The sequence below is a fragment of the Pseudovirgaria hyperparasitica genome, assembly GCF_010093815.1.
Source record: "Pseudovirgaria hyperparasitica strain CBS 121739 unplaced genomic scaffold EJ05scaffold_3, whole genome shotgun sequence".
Lineage (NCBI taxonomy): Eukaryota > Fungi > Ascomycota > Dothideomycetes > Acrospermales > Acrospermaceae > Pseudovirgaria > Pseudovirgaria hyperparasitica.
In genome coordinates this window covers 671,653-687,335 of record NW_022985551.1, presented here as the reverse complement: position 1 = coordinate 687,335, position 15,683 = coordinate 671,653, and the positions used below count along the sequence as shown (strand labels likewise).

Sequence of the window (15,683 nt, the reverse complement as noted above, 5' to 3'; positions counted from 1 at the left end):
CCAAAGGACTGATGTGATTGAAGGGCGGTGGATGTTACTCAGCAGGGGTACTATTGCTGTCTGACTCTTTCGTGACCGCACAATGTAAGTATAAATGATCTGAAGAGATGCGAGGGAGAGCACGCCAGGAACATTGAGGTCAAGATGAAGTTCCCGTATGCATCCTTTCTGTCAGATTCGGGTTCCCTACTGTCAAGTTCCTGTGGGCTTTTTCTCACTTTACTATTGCTCGGCTCTCGCCATCGTGCCGCCAGCTAAATTTCCATTTCCTAGACAATAGGAGTCTAGTCAAAAATGACATCGTCCAGTTTCTATGGCATTCTTGTTGCAATAGTCACGTCTCAAACTCACCTCACAAAATCAGCTTTGTCGCTGAGCACATCATATGGGCAGTGGCAGCCTAAACCACGTTGTTCACGTCCGCCCTTGCCTCGTTGCCCAGCATCAGTGGTCTGTGCGCAATTTCTGTGAGTCTATTACCATCCTTCTGTTTACTCGTCTCCACTCTCCTCTCTACACCTCACTCTACTTCGACCATCTCTTTCTTGGCCTTCTTCTTAAGGTTACGACGCTCATCCTTCCACCAACTCTCTCATCACCGCCACTCTACTACAAGCACATTCCCTTGAAAAGTCACATCATTGCGACGCCACTCGATTCTCAGAGATCTTCGCCTGATCAAAAGCATCAACACCGTACAATTGACTCACTACTTCACCAAATCTCTCAGAGCTGACACTAGAGATCTGAAAGCAAGAATCTTTACCGTTTTTTCTACGTTCGTACTTGGTAGGTCGATCCTGTCTTTCTGTCATAAGTCATATTTTCAGCCAGAGGGGAGTCTTTTCACGCCTTGAAGTGCGGAAAAGGTCTTATGTATTCTCTCTCTCTTCACGTAAGCTTTCATCACAAGCACTTCATGTATTCACATGGCGAGATTGTGATTTCAAGCGTTCGAAAAACCCATTCCGTCCCCTTTCATGTCAAGTCTTGGCTTGCACAATGATCATCATCATCATCATCATCATCACAATCACTCATCACCATTGTCATTCGTCAACCATGGGTCTAGACTCCTCTATCATCATTCTCCTTGGGGAACGGTGCCCAACAATTGAACAAAGCCTGACAATACTACAGCATAACAATCACTTCGCTTTCTCAGACTCCTTTGCGCCGCGTTCATACCACTGAAACCACAAAAGGTCAGTACAGCCCTCAGATCCTATAGCACAGCAGAGATCATATGCCCTCCCGTGCTCGCAAACTTCAGTATCTGTGTCGTGTGCACCTGGCTGATCCATCGGTGATAGTCATCATCATCCATTAGCAATAATGGCTGGTGCATCCAAGAGACGTGCGGCCAAGGAAGCCGGTGCTGGTGGTTCGACCAGAGGCACTCGACAGAGCAACACCACCGCCGGACAGCAGGATTCTCCTTCTTCTGCTGGTGCCCAACGCCCTTCTCCAAATTCGCCACCACGCTTCGATGGTCCGCCGAAGGAACCAACACCTGCTGGTCGGTCTGCGCCGACCTCGGTCGATGTTCGTAACATATCCGAAGCCATTGGCATGGCAGGTTGGGCTTTGGCTCGAGGGGTAAGTCCATTTTCTTGTCCATTCTGCATCATTACACAGTTTCAAGATGTTTGTTCTACACCTTTTATTCCTCCAAATGCTTTTCATCACCCGTCTCCAATACATCTTTCTCTTCGCATCAATTCTTCACCGTATGTATCTGCCTTTGGAATGGAGCGCGTGGCTTTTCAGACAGCATATCTACCTCGTACGAGAGTATATCCTACCCGGCATTCAATCTCGTACCCGCCAATATGTGTGCAAAATATATTGCGCCCTTCACCAATTCACCGCTCTCATGAGCAAACTGTCAGGTATCAGACTTCTCTGCAGAGTTCAACCCGGCATTGTCAATATTCATATAGATAGCCAACTGTCCTCACATTTCCTTCTCTTTTCGCTCCCTCTATCATCTCAACACAATCTTGGATTATCAGACACTATTTTATCGCTTGCATTTATTGCTTCTTTCCTATCACACTTCAAACCACCCTTATTTCATCCTTTCTCTGTCTACACGTTATCTACCCAGCGTTGAAGTCATGGCCGCCCGCGCTCAACACACCTTCCGCAACCTTGATATCAGAATTAACAATGTCGAACAGTTCAAAGCTCCAGGATCTTTACCTGCACGTCCACCCGTTCTAAACAGCAACGGGTATGAGTGTGTTGTCAAGCTGAACAGCTTCGGCGTTGCAAATATGCCCGCGAAAGCTGTCTATCAATATGATGTAGGTCAACTTACTTATGTTGCTTTGATCGATACTGACGCGCACGTGCAGATCGTCGTGAACAAAGGCGATGAGAAACGCGGCCTCGTCAAGAAGGTCTGGGCTTCCAAGACCATCCAGCATAGGCTTGCTGGATGGCTCTTCGATGGTAATAAGCTTGCTTGGTATGTGGATTTGTGCCATTCTTCTCTATGCTAAAATGATATTAACTTGTATTTTCAAGGTCCCTCGACCTCCACGCCGAGATGCTCACTATCACTGTTGACCTTGACGCTGAACAGGGCCGCACGGTAAGGCCCGGTGGCCGAAGCAACAAGCACAATGTCTTTATCAAAAAGACTAAAACCCTGAAGTTTGATACACTTGAGCATTATATGAATGGCAAAGGTGCTGTGGCTTTCGACAGCGACTGCCTTGAGGCAATCAACTTTTTAGACCACCTAATGAGAGAATATCCCTCCCAGTTGTACACCAAAATCAAGCGGTCCTTCTTTCCCCCGTCCAGCAATGCTCCAGGTCGAATTCAGCTTGGGAATGGCGTTGAGGCATTCAAGGGTGTCTACTCTTCTATGCGTGTTGTCAACCGTCCTGAGCCAATGAAGCTTGCAGTCAATGTTGACGTTGCCAACGGGACATTCTGGACAGCAATGAAGCTAGAGATGTCTATCTTGCAGGTCATGAAGTACCGCAATACTTCTGAACTTCAAGCGAACTTTGCGCACGAGAAAAATAGCTGGGACAGGTCTCGCCTCAAGCGTGAGCTGAAGCGTTACAGTCGTGTCAGTGTCGTTACCAACCATCGTGGAGGACCTTCAGAGCTGTTCACCATCGACAAATTTATTGCTCAGAGTGCGCAGGAGAAGAAATTTGAGATGACTGAACGCAACGATGCTGGAGATATTATCAAACGCGAATGGGTCACGTATGCCCAATATTTCAAGAGGAAATACAACATCACACTGACCACCGGTCTTCCGCTCATCAAGACCACGAAGAAAGATGTCTATCTGCCTCTCGATGTGTTGTCGATCCCTCCGAACCAACGTTATGCCTTCAAGCTTGATGAGAAGCAGACTTCTAACATGATCAAGTTCGCTGTTACCCTTCCAAGGCAACGTTGGGATGCTATCCAGGATGGTGTCAATATGCTCAAGTGGAATCTCGACCCGTACTTGATAAAGTTCAACGTAAAGATTAACCCGGACGCCACTCGGATCAAGGCTCGTGTCCTTCCTGCACCAGACCTCAAATTCGCTGGGTCTGGCAAGGTGGGAAGTGGGGAGTGTGCCAAAGGCAGGTGGCGCATCGACGATCTGAAATTCCTTTACTCAAACGTGAATATTCTCAAGTCATGGGGTATCTGTGTCGTTCAGGGTCGTGGTGGTGTTGATAAAACGTCCGTCCAACAATTCATGTCAAACTTCATTAGGATCTACGAGAAGCACGGCGGAAGAATTGACCCTGGAAGCAAACAACCACCAATTGAACTCGGGAACCTCGCTCAAGGCGGTGAGATGATCACGACCATCTGGAATACTACCGGCAACAGGTTCCAAGTCAAGCCGCAGATCTTGATCTTTATCGTCCCCGACCGAAATGCGGACACTTATAACCGCATCAAGAAGTCTTGTGAATGCCGCTATGGAATCCCCTCGCAAGTAATGCAGGCTTCCCATGTCCAGCAGAATAAACCTCAGTACATCTCCAACGTCCTCATGAAGGTCAACGCCAAGCTCGGAGGTGCTACATCGTTGGCCGTGCCGTCCAACATCGACGCGGCGAAGAGGAACGCCCAGAAGAATTGGGGCCAGCCTACAATGTGTATTGGTGCTGATGTCTCTCATCCTGCTCCGGGTTCTCAAGGCGGTTCTTATGCAGCGCTCACGGTATCATTGAACCTTCAATGCACTCGTTACGCAGCTCAGGTCAACACCAACGGCCATCGCGTTGAGATGATTACCACTTCCAATTTCGACCAGCATCTGTATAGCATGTTCAACTGGTGGGTTCAAAACGTTGGTGGTGGAAGAGTCCCTCAGCGAGTCTTCTATTTCCGCGATGGTGTATCCGAGGGACAATACGCACATGTTCTCGAACAAGAAGTACGAGACATGAAGCAAGTCTTCAAGAAGGTTGCACCAAACTCGAACGTTAAAGTTACCGTTATTGTCGCTTCCAAGCGTCATCATATTCGATTCTTCCCTGAGACTCGGGCAGACAGGAATGGCAATCCCCAACCAGGTACTTTGGTCGAGACCGGAGTAACTCATCCATTTGAATTTGATTTCTACCTCAATGCCCATTCCGCCATTAAGGGAACCGCTCGGCCTGTTCATTACCATGTGCTCCTCAATGAGGCTGGAGTCCACTCCGCGGAGCTTCAACAGTACATCTTTGAACACAGTTTCCAGTACGCCCGCTCCACCACTCCGGTCTCCATCTTCCCTGCTGTCTACTATGCCCATCTGGCATCTCAGCGCGCCCGAGCTCACGAGAATACCCCAGCTGTCTCGTCGGGAAAGAAGGAGACACAGGCTGGCGGTACTGCAAAGCCTCCCGGTGTTTCCTCAGCTTCCGACAAAACTCAGACTGAGGTTCCCCCTCTCATTCCAATGAACCAGTCTTCTGGTCTGCAGTACTCCATGTGGTACATTTAGGGGGCTCGACCTCTTCGTACTGCATCGACGGGAAGGAACGGAAATAAAATGGAGGTCGGTATATTGGTGAAAACGGACATTAAGTTGGATTCTCAAAGATGGCAGCTCTGGCTCCTGGCGTTGATCGGTCTTGACAGAATGACAAAGCACTCCTTTCATAGTCTGTCGACTCGATATCGGACACATTATCATCACATTTGTATTATATTGATGACTGGGAATGAGCACGGCGCAGGACAGTACTATATCTACCTGCAGGAACCGACGAGATAGCTTAGTCAATGGGAGTGGTCTCCGATCATTTGAAACAATCCATTCGTCAATGCTTTCCGTGTCTATGCTGTATCGAACCAAACGCGACATATGCCGTGATAACTACTGGTGCTGAGAGTAATGTGATGGCATGATCTTCTCAGTCATGAGGAGAGTAATGAATTCTATTTCTTCTTTCCACCACGCTTCGCATTCTTCTTCTCTGCATCTCTCGCCATTCTCGCAAGCTGCTCCTTCTTGGCTTTGTCCGCCTCCGCCTTCTCTTCCGCCTCAGCTTTTTTCCTTGCGGCAGCCTCCTCACGCTTCTCGCGAATCTCCTTCAGCCTCGCCATATCGGCCTGCGCCTCATCTGTCTTCAGTTCACGATGGGCCTTCTCATACGCCGCTTTCTTCCTTGCCGCTTCCATAGCTTCACGCTCCTTCCTGCTCAGCTCACCGACCGGCTTCTTGCCACCCCCCTTGCCTTTGTCTGCATCTTCCTCCTCGTCGATAGTCTTGGGCGCGGCAGCCTGACTGCGTGCCTTGGCAGTATGGTTTGGGTTTGCAGGCATGTCGTCGTCTTCCTCTTCGGAGGACTCTTCGCTATCCGTTGGCATGTCGCCTGGGGCGGCCGGCTTTGCGTTTTGGCGACGGATTGCGGCTTCTTTGCGAGCCTTTGCAGCGGCTTTGCGTTCTTCACGTGTCATCTCGGCGATTGGGGGGGCCGTCGAGGGGCCTGAGGGGCCGTCGTCCTCTGAGGAGGTTTCTTCTTCTTCAGAGGAGTCATCCTCTTCGGGCTTGTCGCGGACCTGGATGTGACAAGTAAGCTTGATTCGTTGGCATGGTGGGGATGTGACCTGGGGTCAGGGCACGGCGAGTGTATCAATGGACAGTGGTGATGTGTGGTATGGGTTGGAAGGTCGAAGCATGTGTTCAAGCGGGCTGGGCTGTAGTAGTCTTGCCGCGTATCATGCCGGGTACGGTGCTGGGAAGATGTATGATAGGAAAGGAAGATATGATATACGTACACCCCACATGCCTACAACCTCTCCATCGGCATTGAGTGGCTGTAGATCACGGCTAAACTTCTTTCCGCCTGTGCAGCAAACATTAGCCAAGTCCCTATGTACGGCAGCCGTTGAAGGCGGGGTGTAGACAGACCTCCTCTCTTGGGCTTTGTGTATTTCCCTGCGCGGGCTCTTGCTTGTGCGGCGGACATTCTGGTTTCGTTGTAGATTGTACGTCTAGGATGTTGTGAGGTATCAGGGTGTGATGATGTACGACCAAGTGAGCAGGGTATCTGGTATCAGAAGGTGTGCGGACAGTAGGGTGCTCTGCACGATGTCTTTCTAGCGTATCAGTCAAGGATACCGTTAATTTACGAAGCTCAAGAAGGGCAATGCCAAGTTCGAAGACAGGAATGTGAAGAGGGGAAGGGTGGTAGAGAGCAGTGTCTGTTGTGACCTGTGACAAAATGCCCCTCGCTAGTAGTGGTGGCAGGTGGGGCTACTGGCTCGAGGGGAAAGGGTCCGGTCCACTGTACCTAGATACTGAGTCCGCGAGCGACCAATGAAAGTGGTTACATCACAAATTATGGCCTCAGGCTCTAAGGCAGCAAGGAACCTTATCCTGCTTCCCCCTGCCTGTATTGTTTACACCCATCAACCCCAGCACGCGACATGAGAACCGACTACAAGCAAAGCAATCCACGCCCTTCTGCGCAGTCAGCCGCCTGTATTATCACTGATGACTTACCACTGTCCATCAATGAGAAAGCCGTGGTGAGATTTGATAGACCTCCCCGGCATGCCACCACACGACAAACCAACGGCGTACGTCATCTTTGCAGTCTCAAGTCGATTTATCTGGTTGTGGTTGATACCAAGACAGCAGCACCTCCGTTCTCGTGCGTCGGTGTCCATCAGTAGCATGTGTGGAACAGAAGGTGAGTATCATGCAGGGTCCGTTCTCTTCGGTGTGTCGGACAGCTCGCTTGTTACAGACGTGCTTATAGCGGATATTTGGATATTTAGACATGCAACTTGGTTTGATGCTGCAGCTGCATATACTGGTATTGGGCCGTGAGTATTATGCAGTCAAGCTTAGTGATCTTTTGAATCATGGCATGTGCAATCGCAAGTATGAGGGCGTGTGCTTAATCGTGGGAGACATAACGGTCGTATCAGCTGCATTGCTGCCGTACACGTTGCTATTCATGAATGATGATTTTAAGATTAAAAGGGGCTCGCCAACGTCTGCAAAACAACATCCAGAAGCCTAGTGTGTTAAAGGAGCACCGGTCAAGTCCCAGTCAGCTGGCAAGTATACGATATCAATATATGCTGTGACGATGATAACTTATACCACTCGCCAGAACGAACTGACTACGTTGCAGGATACGTGTGTATCTAGTCTGCAGATCCAAACACTTGTAACCTTGAGCATGACATTTCCACGACAGACTAGACTCCAAAAGCACCTAACGCTCAACAGACACATATCTCCACATCTCAGCAAAGTACATGCACTGGGCTAGAATATAGCTTTCTCCTCAATCGACCGCATCAGCTCTGGGAAAGCCACGGCTCACTCGCTAATCTGATGCTAGAAATGTGCACCGGTATGAGTCATAAAGTTTTCCGTATGTAGACAGACAGCTAGCTGGACTATTGTACGCGTCTGCCATACCAGAGAGACTTTGTGTTATACAGTTTCTCCATAGGCTGGCTGCTGAATGCCACGATGTTAGGAAGAGACAGTATGTACCGTGGAACTTCCGTCGACCCCTTTTTTTTTTCCTTTCTGTGAAAACAGAAAAAGGGAAAGAGAAATTGCGACGATACACGTACGCTGTGTATATACCTAGTCTATGGGAACCGCAGGAAAGAGGTGGTTACTCGTGTGAGAGTCGGAAGAGATATACATAGGTAGGGAGGGACACTTAGCACCATGCCTACTGCTTGCCTCATTCCTGGGTTCGTCTCTCTAATCATCTATCTATCTACGGACCACACTCTTCGCTGATTCCTGTCTACTAGCACGCACGATTCGCAGCATATCTGCGCTGCTATGCCCCCGCCCCCCCTTTTTCCTCTCTAGAGAATCAGCAAAGCTCGGAGTCATCATATCGTACGTCTAGATACCAGAGCCAGTCATGTACGCTGTGCGAAGATGCCAGGGATCTGATAACATAGAGGAGATGCGACGATAGCTAGGGATGTATGGGATGCGTGCTGCACGTGTTGTATTTGCCATTGTCGTTGCTCATGCCTACGTAGATCATTACCATAGGCATGCAGGTCGTGGGCGAGTGAATGGGCCTGCTCGGGTGACGTATAGATGAACGGATAGAATAAAAACCAGGTAGTAATAAATAGTGACCATGAACGAATGAATGGCATAGCGTTGTGTACGTATCAGGACAAATTAATACAAGCGCTGTATTCGTAAATTCAGACCTCCAACACTGCATGCAATACACATCATAGAAGGAACAACAACAGTTCAGAAAAAGATATAAATATATATCTACGAAGGCGATATGAGAGAGGTAGTAAGCAGCCAATAACCAAAAACACCCTGCATAGTACTACCCGTCCATCGGAACATGCCGCGTTTAGGACTTTTCTTTTCGTAGATCGGACAAGCATGCAAGCATCGTCTACGCGATTCAGCGGTGGCCGGATCCATATCGAGATCCAAAGATGAAGCGAACAGAATGAGATAGAATAGTTTTTTCTTTTCTCTTTTCTCTCATCGACATTACTGTCTTAGTATCCGATGGAATGGCAACAACATATGCCGAGGCTGGGAAGCCGCGTATTATTTGATTGCCAGTCCACACCACTCCGCTCCACTCCAGCCCAGCGCAATTTAGTATACATCACACATACATACATACAGACAGCTGGTCGATCACGCACATATCCACGTGTGGCGTCAAAAGCGACGAGTGGATACAGCTCCGACAACGACAACGACAATGACACCACCAACAGCCCACAAACTGACTATACAGAGCCTAATTAATTATTTCATTCCCGGCGCGTAAGTTTACCCGCTGCACGCCCGTATTTACGCGTAGCGCCGTGTGGGTTGCTTGCTTGGATTGGAATGGATTGGGAATTCGGCTATTGTTGTTGATGACTACGCCGATGGTGATGATGACAAAGACAAGGGAGTGGTCGGCTGGAGTTGCCTGTCTGCACGGACGGACTTGTGGGTTAGGTTATGGATCCATGGATGGATTAGGTTGTTATCCGATGCTATTCTGTAGTAGTATTAATTAGTACATACACGTAGTAATCAAGTAGCCAGCCAGTCAGCCAGCCAGCCAGCCAAGATCGAAACACGCAGAGAGACGGAGCTCCTAGTCGTCGTACTCGCACTCGCTACTCGCTAGTCGCTAGGTAGGAAACGTGGTCATGTTCTGACGTTATTAGCTGCACGATGTGAATGAATGAAGCATGAAGCATGAATCATGAGGGCGTGGTGTGGACACTGGACAGTGGAGAAATGAAGAGAGTATAGAATAGACGACTAGTCAGATGTACGTACTCGGATCGGACGGACGTACTGACGGACGTCTGTAAGCGTAAGCATGGATGGGCATTTTCGTCCGAGAAACGGCGAGCCGGCGCCGTTCCCGCTCCAGAAGAAGCTTTTGTAGTGACTGCTGTTCTCCAGCTCACAAAGTCAGTGTTGTCGCGACTCTCTCCTTGACGTTCGCGCTCTCGCTGCTAATTGTCGGAGCTGCCAGTTGCCAGTTTGCCATATCATATGTATAGCATGCAGTGCGGGGAGTGTGTGCACTGTGGAGAGCATGGTGCAGTCATCAGTCAGCAAGCAAGCCTAGGTAGGCAATCCTAGCTTCGGAACTGGCAACTCTGAGAGTCCGAAGCAGTCAGACTGTACCTAAGCAGTCATGTGTACGATTACCAAGCCCCCTCCCCTCCCCTCCCCTTCCAAGGAAACCAGCAGCAGATATGATCTGCAACAAGCACCGCACCTGGTAGTAGACAGCGAGACGAGTCTGGCGCTGCTGCTCTCCCGCGTCCCGGGTTAGCGACAACGGTTGCGATCCATGGCATGTCCAAGTTCATGCCAACGATAGAGTCACAAAGGTTTTTAGGACGGACGGTGGCGCTTTTGGCGCCATGTACACTTTCCTGCGCTTCGTTCCAAGGCCAAACGCCAACGATGACTTGACTTGACTCACTCGGTGTCATCAACAACAATCGAGCAATCGAGCAAATCATTCATGTCGGTGGTGGGGCACCGGCGAGGGAACCAACGTGCACAGCACACCACCCACCGACCGATCAGGGTGGATCATACGGATCAGGATCAAGTTAACCGGGTGCGCGATCGCAGGTTGATCGTTGATCGCGTCTCACGGATTGAATGCCAGTGCTTTAGAAGTGCTGACTACTGTACCTGCGAGACCGCTGTTGCGCCACTCGTCACGTTCGCGTCTGTTGGTCAGGACAAACCTAATGCGCGACAAAGGCGGTCAGACTCGACTCGACTGGAATCCAGTCATCCAGTCGTCCAGTCATCCAGTCATCCAGTCGTCCAGTCATCCAGTCATCCAGTCATGCATGTATGCAATAGCCGCAACGTTGACATGTACATATTCAGCATACCTGCCCGGGATCATCGCGGCGACAGGCGTGGTGCTCGCAGGCACGAACCCAGCTGGTAGATGTGAACGTGATGCAGGCCGTCAGTCAGTAAATTGTGAAGCCAGCCAGCACCTCAAAAAAGGCATTAATTAGACCGGGGGAGGAGGTTGTTGGGGGGAGCATTACCGTAATTACTAGCCCAACAGCGTACGGATGGTTCGGAAGCGCTAATGGAGCAAGCACTCAGCAGCGAAGACAGAGAGAGGGACGGACTAGGAGAAAGCTGTCTAAACCACCCACCCAACACCACCTACCACCCCCCCTTGGCAACAATAGACGTCATACCCGGCTTTAGACAGACATTACTAGGTAGGTGGGTTGTTGACGTTGACGTTGACATTGGCTGCTGGCGGTCGACTCGCACTTGAGTGGTCCCGTCGGTCGCGTCGTGTCGTTTGAAGGGCCGGAGTTAGTAGCTTGCTGGGGTGATGGTGGTGGTGGCCATAGCTCCACGTGTGGTGTGTTTGTATTACACACACACACACACACACACACAAGCCGTAATTAGTGGTAGTGGTAGCTTCATAGCAAGCAAGCAAGCAAGCAAGCAAGCAAACTCGGGCTTTGCATCCAACGGCAACGGAGCGGCAGGCTGGCTGAGGTGGTCCCGTTTGGTATCTGTTCCCATCGCTGACATATGTCCGTCTAAACCCGTAGTAGGTAGGTAGCTTCGATCGTTTGCTTGCTCTGTAATTATATTAAAACATCTGGGCGCCGACACCACCCCCTTCTCACCCTCTCTCACCCTCCCATCCTAACACACCCCTCTCTCATACCCGGCAGCAGCACTCTGTCGTTACTATCCTGCGATTCCTCCTCTTAATGTCCCACTCTCCTCCAACCCATCACTCACCATAAGCCTAAAAGACATAGATAGATATTACACCCGACAAAACCACTCCAAAATCCTATCCATACAACCCACCTCCTCCGCCGACACCAACATATCCCCCACCCGTCGTTCCTCCCCAGTATACGCAACATACATGCACCGCGCGCGCTCCCTAGCCATCGCAACGACCGCCGCGGTACTACTGAGCCACCTCCCCGCTCTAGTAGCCGCTCACGGCTCCGGGTCCGGCCACGATGACACAGACACAAACGGCATGAACGGCATGGATCAACCGTCCGTGACCGCGCACCCACCTGCTCCGCCGCCAGACATGCCCTCAAGCTACTGGAGTCTGACCTCGCATACAAGCCTGATGTACGCGCACATTTTCAGCATGGTAGGCGCATGGATCGTCGTCGCTCCGCTCGGTGAGTATCGCACCCCAAACAACACGCATATGTGCATATGTAAACTGACAAGACCGCGCAGCCGTAATGCTCAGCATCGCAAAATCACGCCTCACGCTCCCCGCGCAGACTCTTTTCCTAGCTTCGAACGCGCTCGGTCTGGTTCTCGGCGCGGTATACGCGCGGCGCACGCCGGAGCTGTACGCGCACAACTCGCACGGCAGGCTGGGCTGGGTGCTGAGCTGGATTGTGAGCGCGTGGGTGGTGCTGGGCTTGGTGAGGAGGTATGGCGCGCGGGCGGCGAGGGCGGAGCAGCAGGGTGTTGGCGCGGCGACGCATCCTGTGTCTGTTGCTGCGCTGGCGCAGTATACGCGTGTGCAGCAGGCTCCGACTTTGCATTCTGCCTCACCCTCACCCTCTCCCGGCGGCGAGGCGCGGTGGTCGCGCGATTCGGGGCAGGGCACGGAGCGGGGTTCGGAGTCGTTGTTTGGTCATTCGCGCTCGCCGAGTGATTTGTCTGAGACGCGGCGCTTTGAGGTGCCGGGGCAGCGCTATGATCATGGTCATGATGAGGATGACGACGAAGACGAGTTCGACGGTGATGCGGAGAAGAAGGGGTTCCTGCGGAATGCGGCCGTGGATCGGTTCCTGACGGGCAAGCTGGCCGGGTTCGTGTCGTGCCGGCGTACGCTGCAGGTAGTCAACTTCCTGTATATTGCTGTGGAGCGCACGATCCCCATTCTCGGCTTCGTGGCCATTTCCACCGGCGCCATTGTGCTCGGTGGCATCGCTGTAAGTGACTGATGAAAATGGGTGTGTAGCAAATGCATGACTGACAAACCACCTCCCAGCGCGGCGGCGCCGTGTTCAACGTGCTCGCACACTTCATCAAGGGCGGCATCTTCTTCTGGTACGGCGTGCTGACGCTCGGCCGCTGGCTCGGCAGCTTTGCCGACGCCGGGTGGGCTTGGAACGTCAAGCCGCCGCCGGGCGAATTGGTCGGGCGTCGATGCGCTGCGCTGCCGACGGCCGAGTTCACCGAGTCGTTTGTCATCTTCCTCTACGGGTCCACGAATGTCTTTCTCGAGCATCTGGCGGCGTGGGGCGATGCGTGGACGCCGCAGGACCTGGAGCACGTTTCCATTTCCGTCATGTTCTTCGGAGGGGGCTTGGTAAGTCGTTTCTTTGTGGGAAGTCCGAGGGATTTTTTTTGTGTCTCTCGGATTCACTCCGGCACAAGGGTTCCTTTTTATTCTAAGCTAACACTGCTCTAGCTCGGAATGCTCGTCGAATCAACGCGCATCCGTGGATTGCTGAATGCGTACATTCTCCAGACAAACAAGCACACGTCCAGCGATACAGCAACAACAGCCTTCACGCCTCCCAAAACCTACAAAGTCTCCCTGAACCCCATCCCGGCCCTAATCATCCTGCTGCTAGGCGTCATGATGTCGTCGCACCACCAAGACTCGATGCTCTCGACAATGGTGCACAAGCAATGGGGCACAATGTTTGTCGGATTCGCGCTCGCCCGCGCCGTCACCTACATGCTCGTCTATCTCGCGCCGCCGACGTCCTATCTGCCGAGCCGGCCGCCGAGCGAGCTCATCAGCGCCTTCTGCCTGACGGCCGGCGGCATCACCTTCATCCTCAGCAACAAGGACACGGTCGCGTGCATGGAGCAGTACGGCCTGGACGCCATGTTTACCTTTACTGTTACCGTTGGCCTTACATGTCTCGTGCTGTCCTGGGCTACGGTGCTCTGTGCGATCAAGGGCTGGGCTACGCGTCGGGAGCATCCGCGGCAGGTGGCGTTCCTGACGCGGGAGGTGGGCATGCCTGCGTGAGGGGAGCTTGCTGGGTGTTGTGATTTGGGGTTTTATTCTGCATTTTAGCGTTCTTCTTTGTTTGTTTTCCGTTTGCGACGCTCCTTTTAGCATGCATGGCGGTGTTGGAGCGCAGCGTTTTGCATGACATGAGTTGATTTTTTATGATACCACTGCCGCGAATAGAACGCGTGCTTTTTCGACGAGGTGGCTTGTAGATGATTGCAATTTTGGAGGGTTGAAGATGTCCGGTTATGAATATATGGAGGGTTTCTGCGAGGGAGACTGGACGTAATGCGGGCAGACGAGCTTTATGTGTAGATGATGATAAGGATGATGGTTCTTGGTCGCTCTGGCGTGCCTCATAGTCGGTTGTTGTGTGATGAGACGACCGTTACACGTCGTCTCAACCAAGCCCATGATCCCTCTCAAGCCCCCCGTCCCCGTCCCCTCGCCCTCCCTCTCCCCACCATCGATCCCCTCGCCGGAATGCCACTCCCGCGTCCTCGTCCACCAGCACGCGGAATGCCGCCTCCACCGCCACGGCCAATCCTGCTCGCCGGCGTCGGTGTCTGAAATTTATTGCCGGTGCGACTGGACGGCGGATTCTCAACAAAGGAGGTATCAGTAGTCAGAAAGGTCGCTTCAGGATCGGGATCAGAGGGCGCTGGGCCGCGCGAAGGCAGGTGCGAGAGCAGCGACTGCGGCCGCGCAGTGGCAGTAGCAGCGGGCCGGGTGAATGAAGGCGGGATGGGCGCCTGGGAATTACACATCAGCTTTCCATACCACACGCATGGATACACGAAGCAATGAAAAGTAGCATACCTCCGGAAAATCAACACAAAAGGCATTCATGTTCAGGCCGTACAGAAAGGCGGCAAAGCTCTCGCTGAAGCGCGCCAGGCTCTCGTGCATGAGGCCGAGGTAGATGAAGTTTGCCTCGAGGTCGGCCATGCCGTCGCTCAGCTCGGCGAATTGGGAGTCGAGATGCTCGAGGGGGAGGGTGCTGGTGGCGGCGGTGGATGTGGATGTGCTGGCGCGTAGGGAGGAGCGGGAGGGTGGGCGGAGGGGCGTTGTTGGGCGGGAGAGTGGACGGCGGGTCTGGGAGGAGGGTCGGCGGCGGTGGGTGTGGGTGTGGGTGTGTGAGGTGGGAGTGGTGGACATGATTGTGGTTGTGGTTGTGGTGGTGGTGGGATTGTCGTGTGTGTGCGAGTGTGTGAGAGAGTGAGTGAGTGTGTGTGTGTGAGAGAGTGCGAGTGAGAGTAAACACTGGACGAGGCAAAATATCGCGAGGCTTGGCGAGTCCCGCGCTGCACACGGGCGGAAACCGGGGGGCAAGCTGGCAGTTGGGCGGAACTTTGGGCGGCACTGGGGCGACACTGGGGCGACACTGGGCCAGCACTCGGGCGGGTCTGGCGGGTCTTGGGGCGCAAATCGGGGGCTTCTGCCACGCGGTCGGCGGCGGTGGTGGTGGTGCTGCTGCAATTCCCAACTTAATTAGTCATCCTGGCTGCTTGCTGCTGAACTCCTCCTGATCGCGTATCCCGATGTGCACTGTGGATTTTCATCGTGTACTGTGGATCGCGTGTAGTGTATCCTATCATACCATGCACCGTGCCTAACATCATGTTCCAGATACGCAGATCCCACATCGTACTCGCGTCCTCTCATCCGGTACGTACCTACATACTGTAATTACTGCAAAGCCCCATATCG

At 52.3% G+C, this 15,683-nt stretch overlaps 4 protein-coding genes across 4 annotated transcripts; 2 read left to right on the top strand and 2 right to left on the bottom strand.

Moving 5' to 3' along the window:
* Nucleotides 1-1,335: 1,335 nt before the first annotated feature.
* Nucleotides 1,336-5,168, top strand: EJ05DRAFT_524114 (Piwi-domain-containing protein; the record flags this gene model as incomplete). The annotated part of the gene is made up of 4 exons (XM_033748814.1): nt 1,336-1,599; nt 1,944-2,309; nt 2,361-2,473; nt 2,533-5,168. The coding sequence occupies 4 exons, from the start codon at nt 1,336-1,338 to the stop codon at nt 4,964-4,966; spliced, it is 3,177 nt and encodes a 1,058-aa protein (XP_033603324.1). The 3' UTR covers nt 4,967-5,168.
* EJ05DRAFT_473458 (uncharacterized protein) lies at nt 5,150-6,709 on the bottom strand. The gene is made up of 3 exons (XM_033743406.1): nt 6,380-6,709; nt 6,247-6,314; nt 5,150-6,027 (listed from the first exon to the last, which is right to left on the bottom strand). Exons 1-3 carry the CDS (start codon nt 6,435-6,437, stop codon nt 5,404-5,406), a joined length of 750 nt encoding a protein of 249 aa, XP_033603323.1. The 5' UTR covers nt 6,438-6,709; the 3' UTR covers nt 5,150-5,403.
* Nucleotides 6,710-11,853: 5,144 nt separating this feature from the next.
* On the top strand, nt 11,854-14,192 carry EJ05DRAFT_244565 (uncharacterized protein). The gene is made up of 4 exons (XM_033740098.1): nt 11,854-12,131; nt 12,224-12,933; nt 12,993-13,313; nt 13,416-14,192. Exons 2-4 carry the CDS (start codon nt 12,229-12,231, stop codon nt 13,986-13,988), a joined length of 1,599 nt encoding a protein of 532 aa, XP_033603322.1. The 5' UTR covers nt 11,854-12,131; nt 12,224-12,228; the 3' UTR covers nt 13,989-14,192.
* Nucleotides 14,193-14,395: 203 nt separating this feature from the next.
* On the bottom strand, nt 14,396-15,197 carry EJ05DRAFT_508107 (uncharacterized protein; the record flags this gene model as incomplete). The annotated part of the gene is made up of 2 exons (XM_033747980.1): nt 14,793-15,197; nt 14,396-14,725 (listed from the first exon to the last, which is right to left on the bottom strand). Exons 1-2 carry the CDS (start codon nt 15,129-15,131, stop codon nt 14,396-14,398), a joined length of 669 nt encoding a protein of 222 aa, XP_033603321.1. The 5' UTR covers nt 15,132-15,197.
* Between the last annotated feature and the right edge of the window lie 486 nt (nt 15,198-15,683).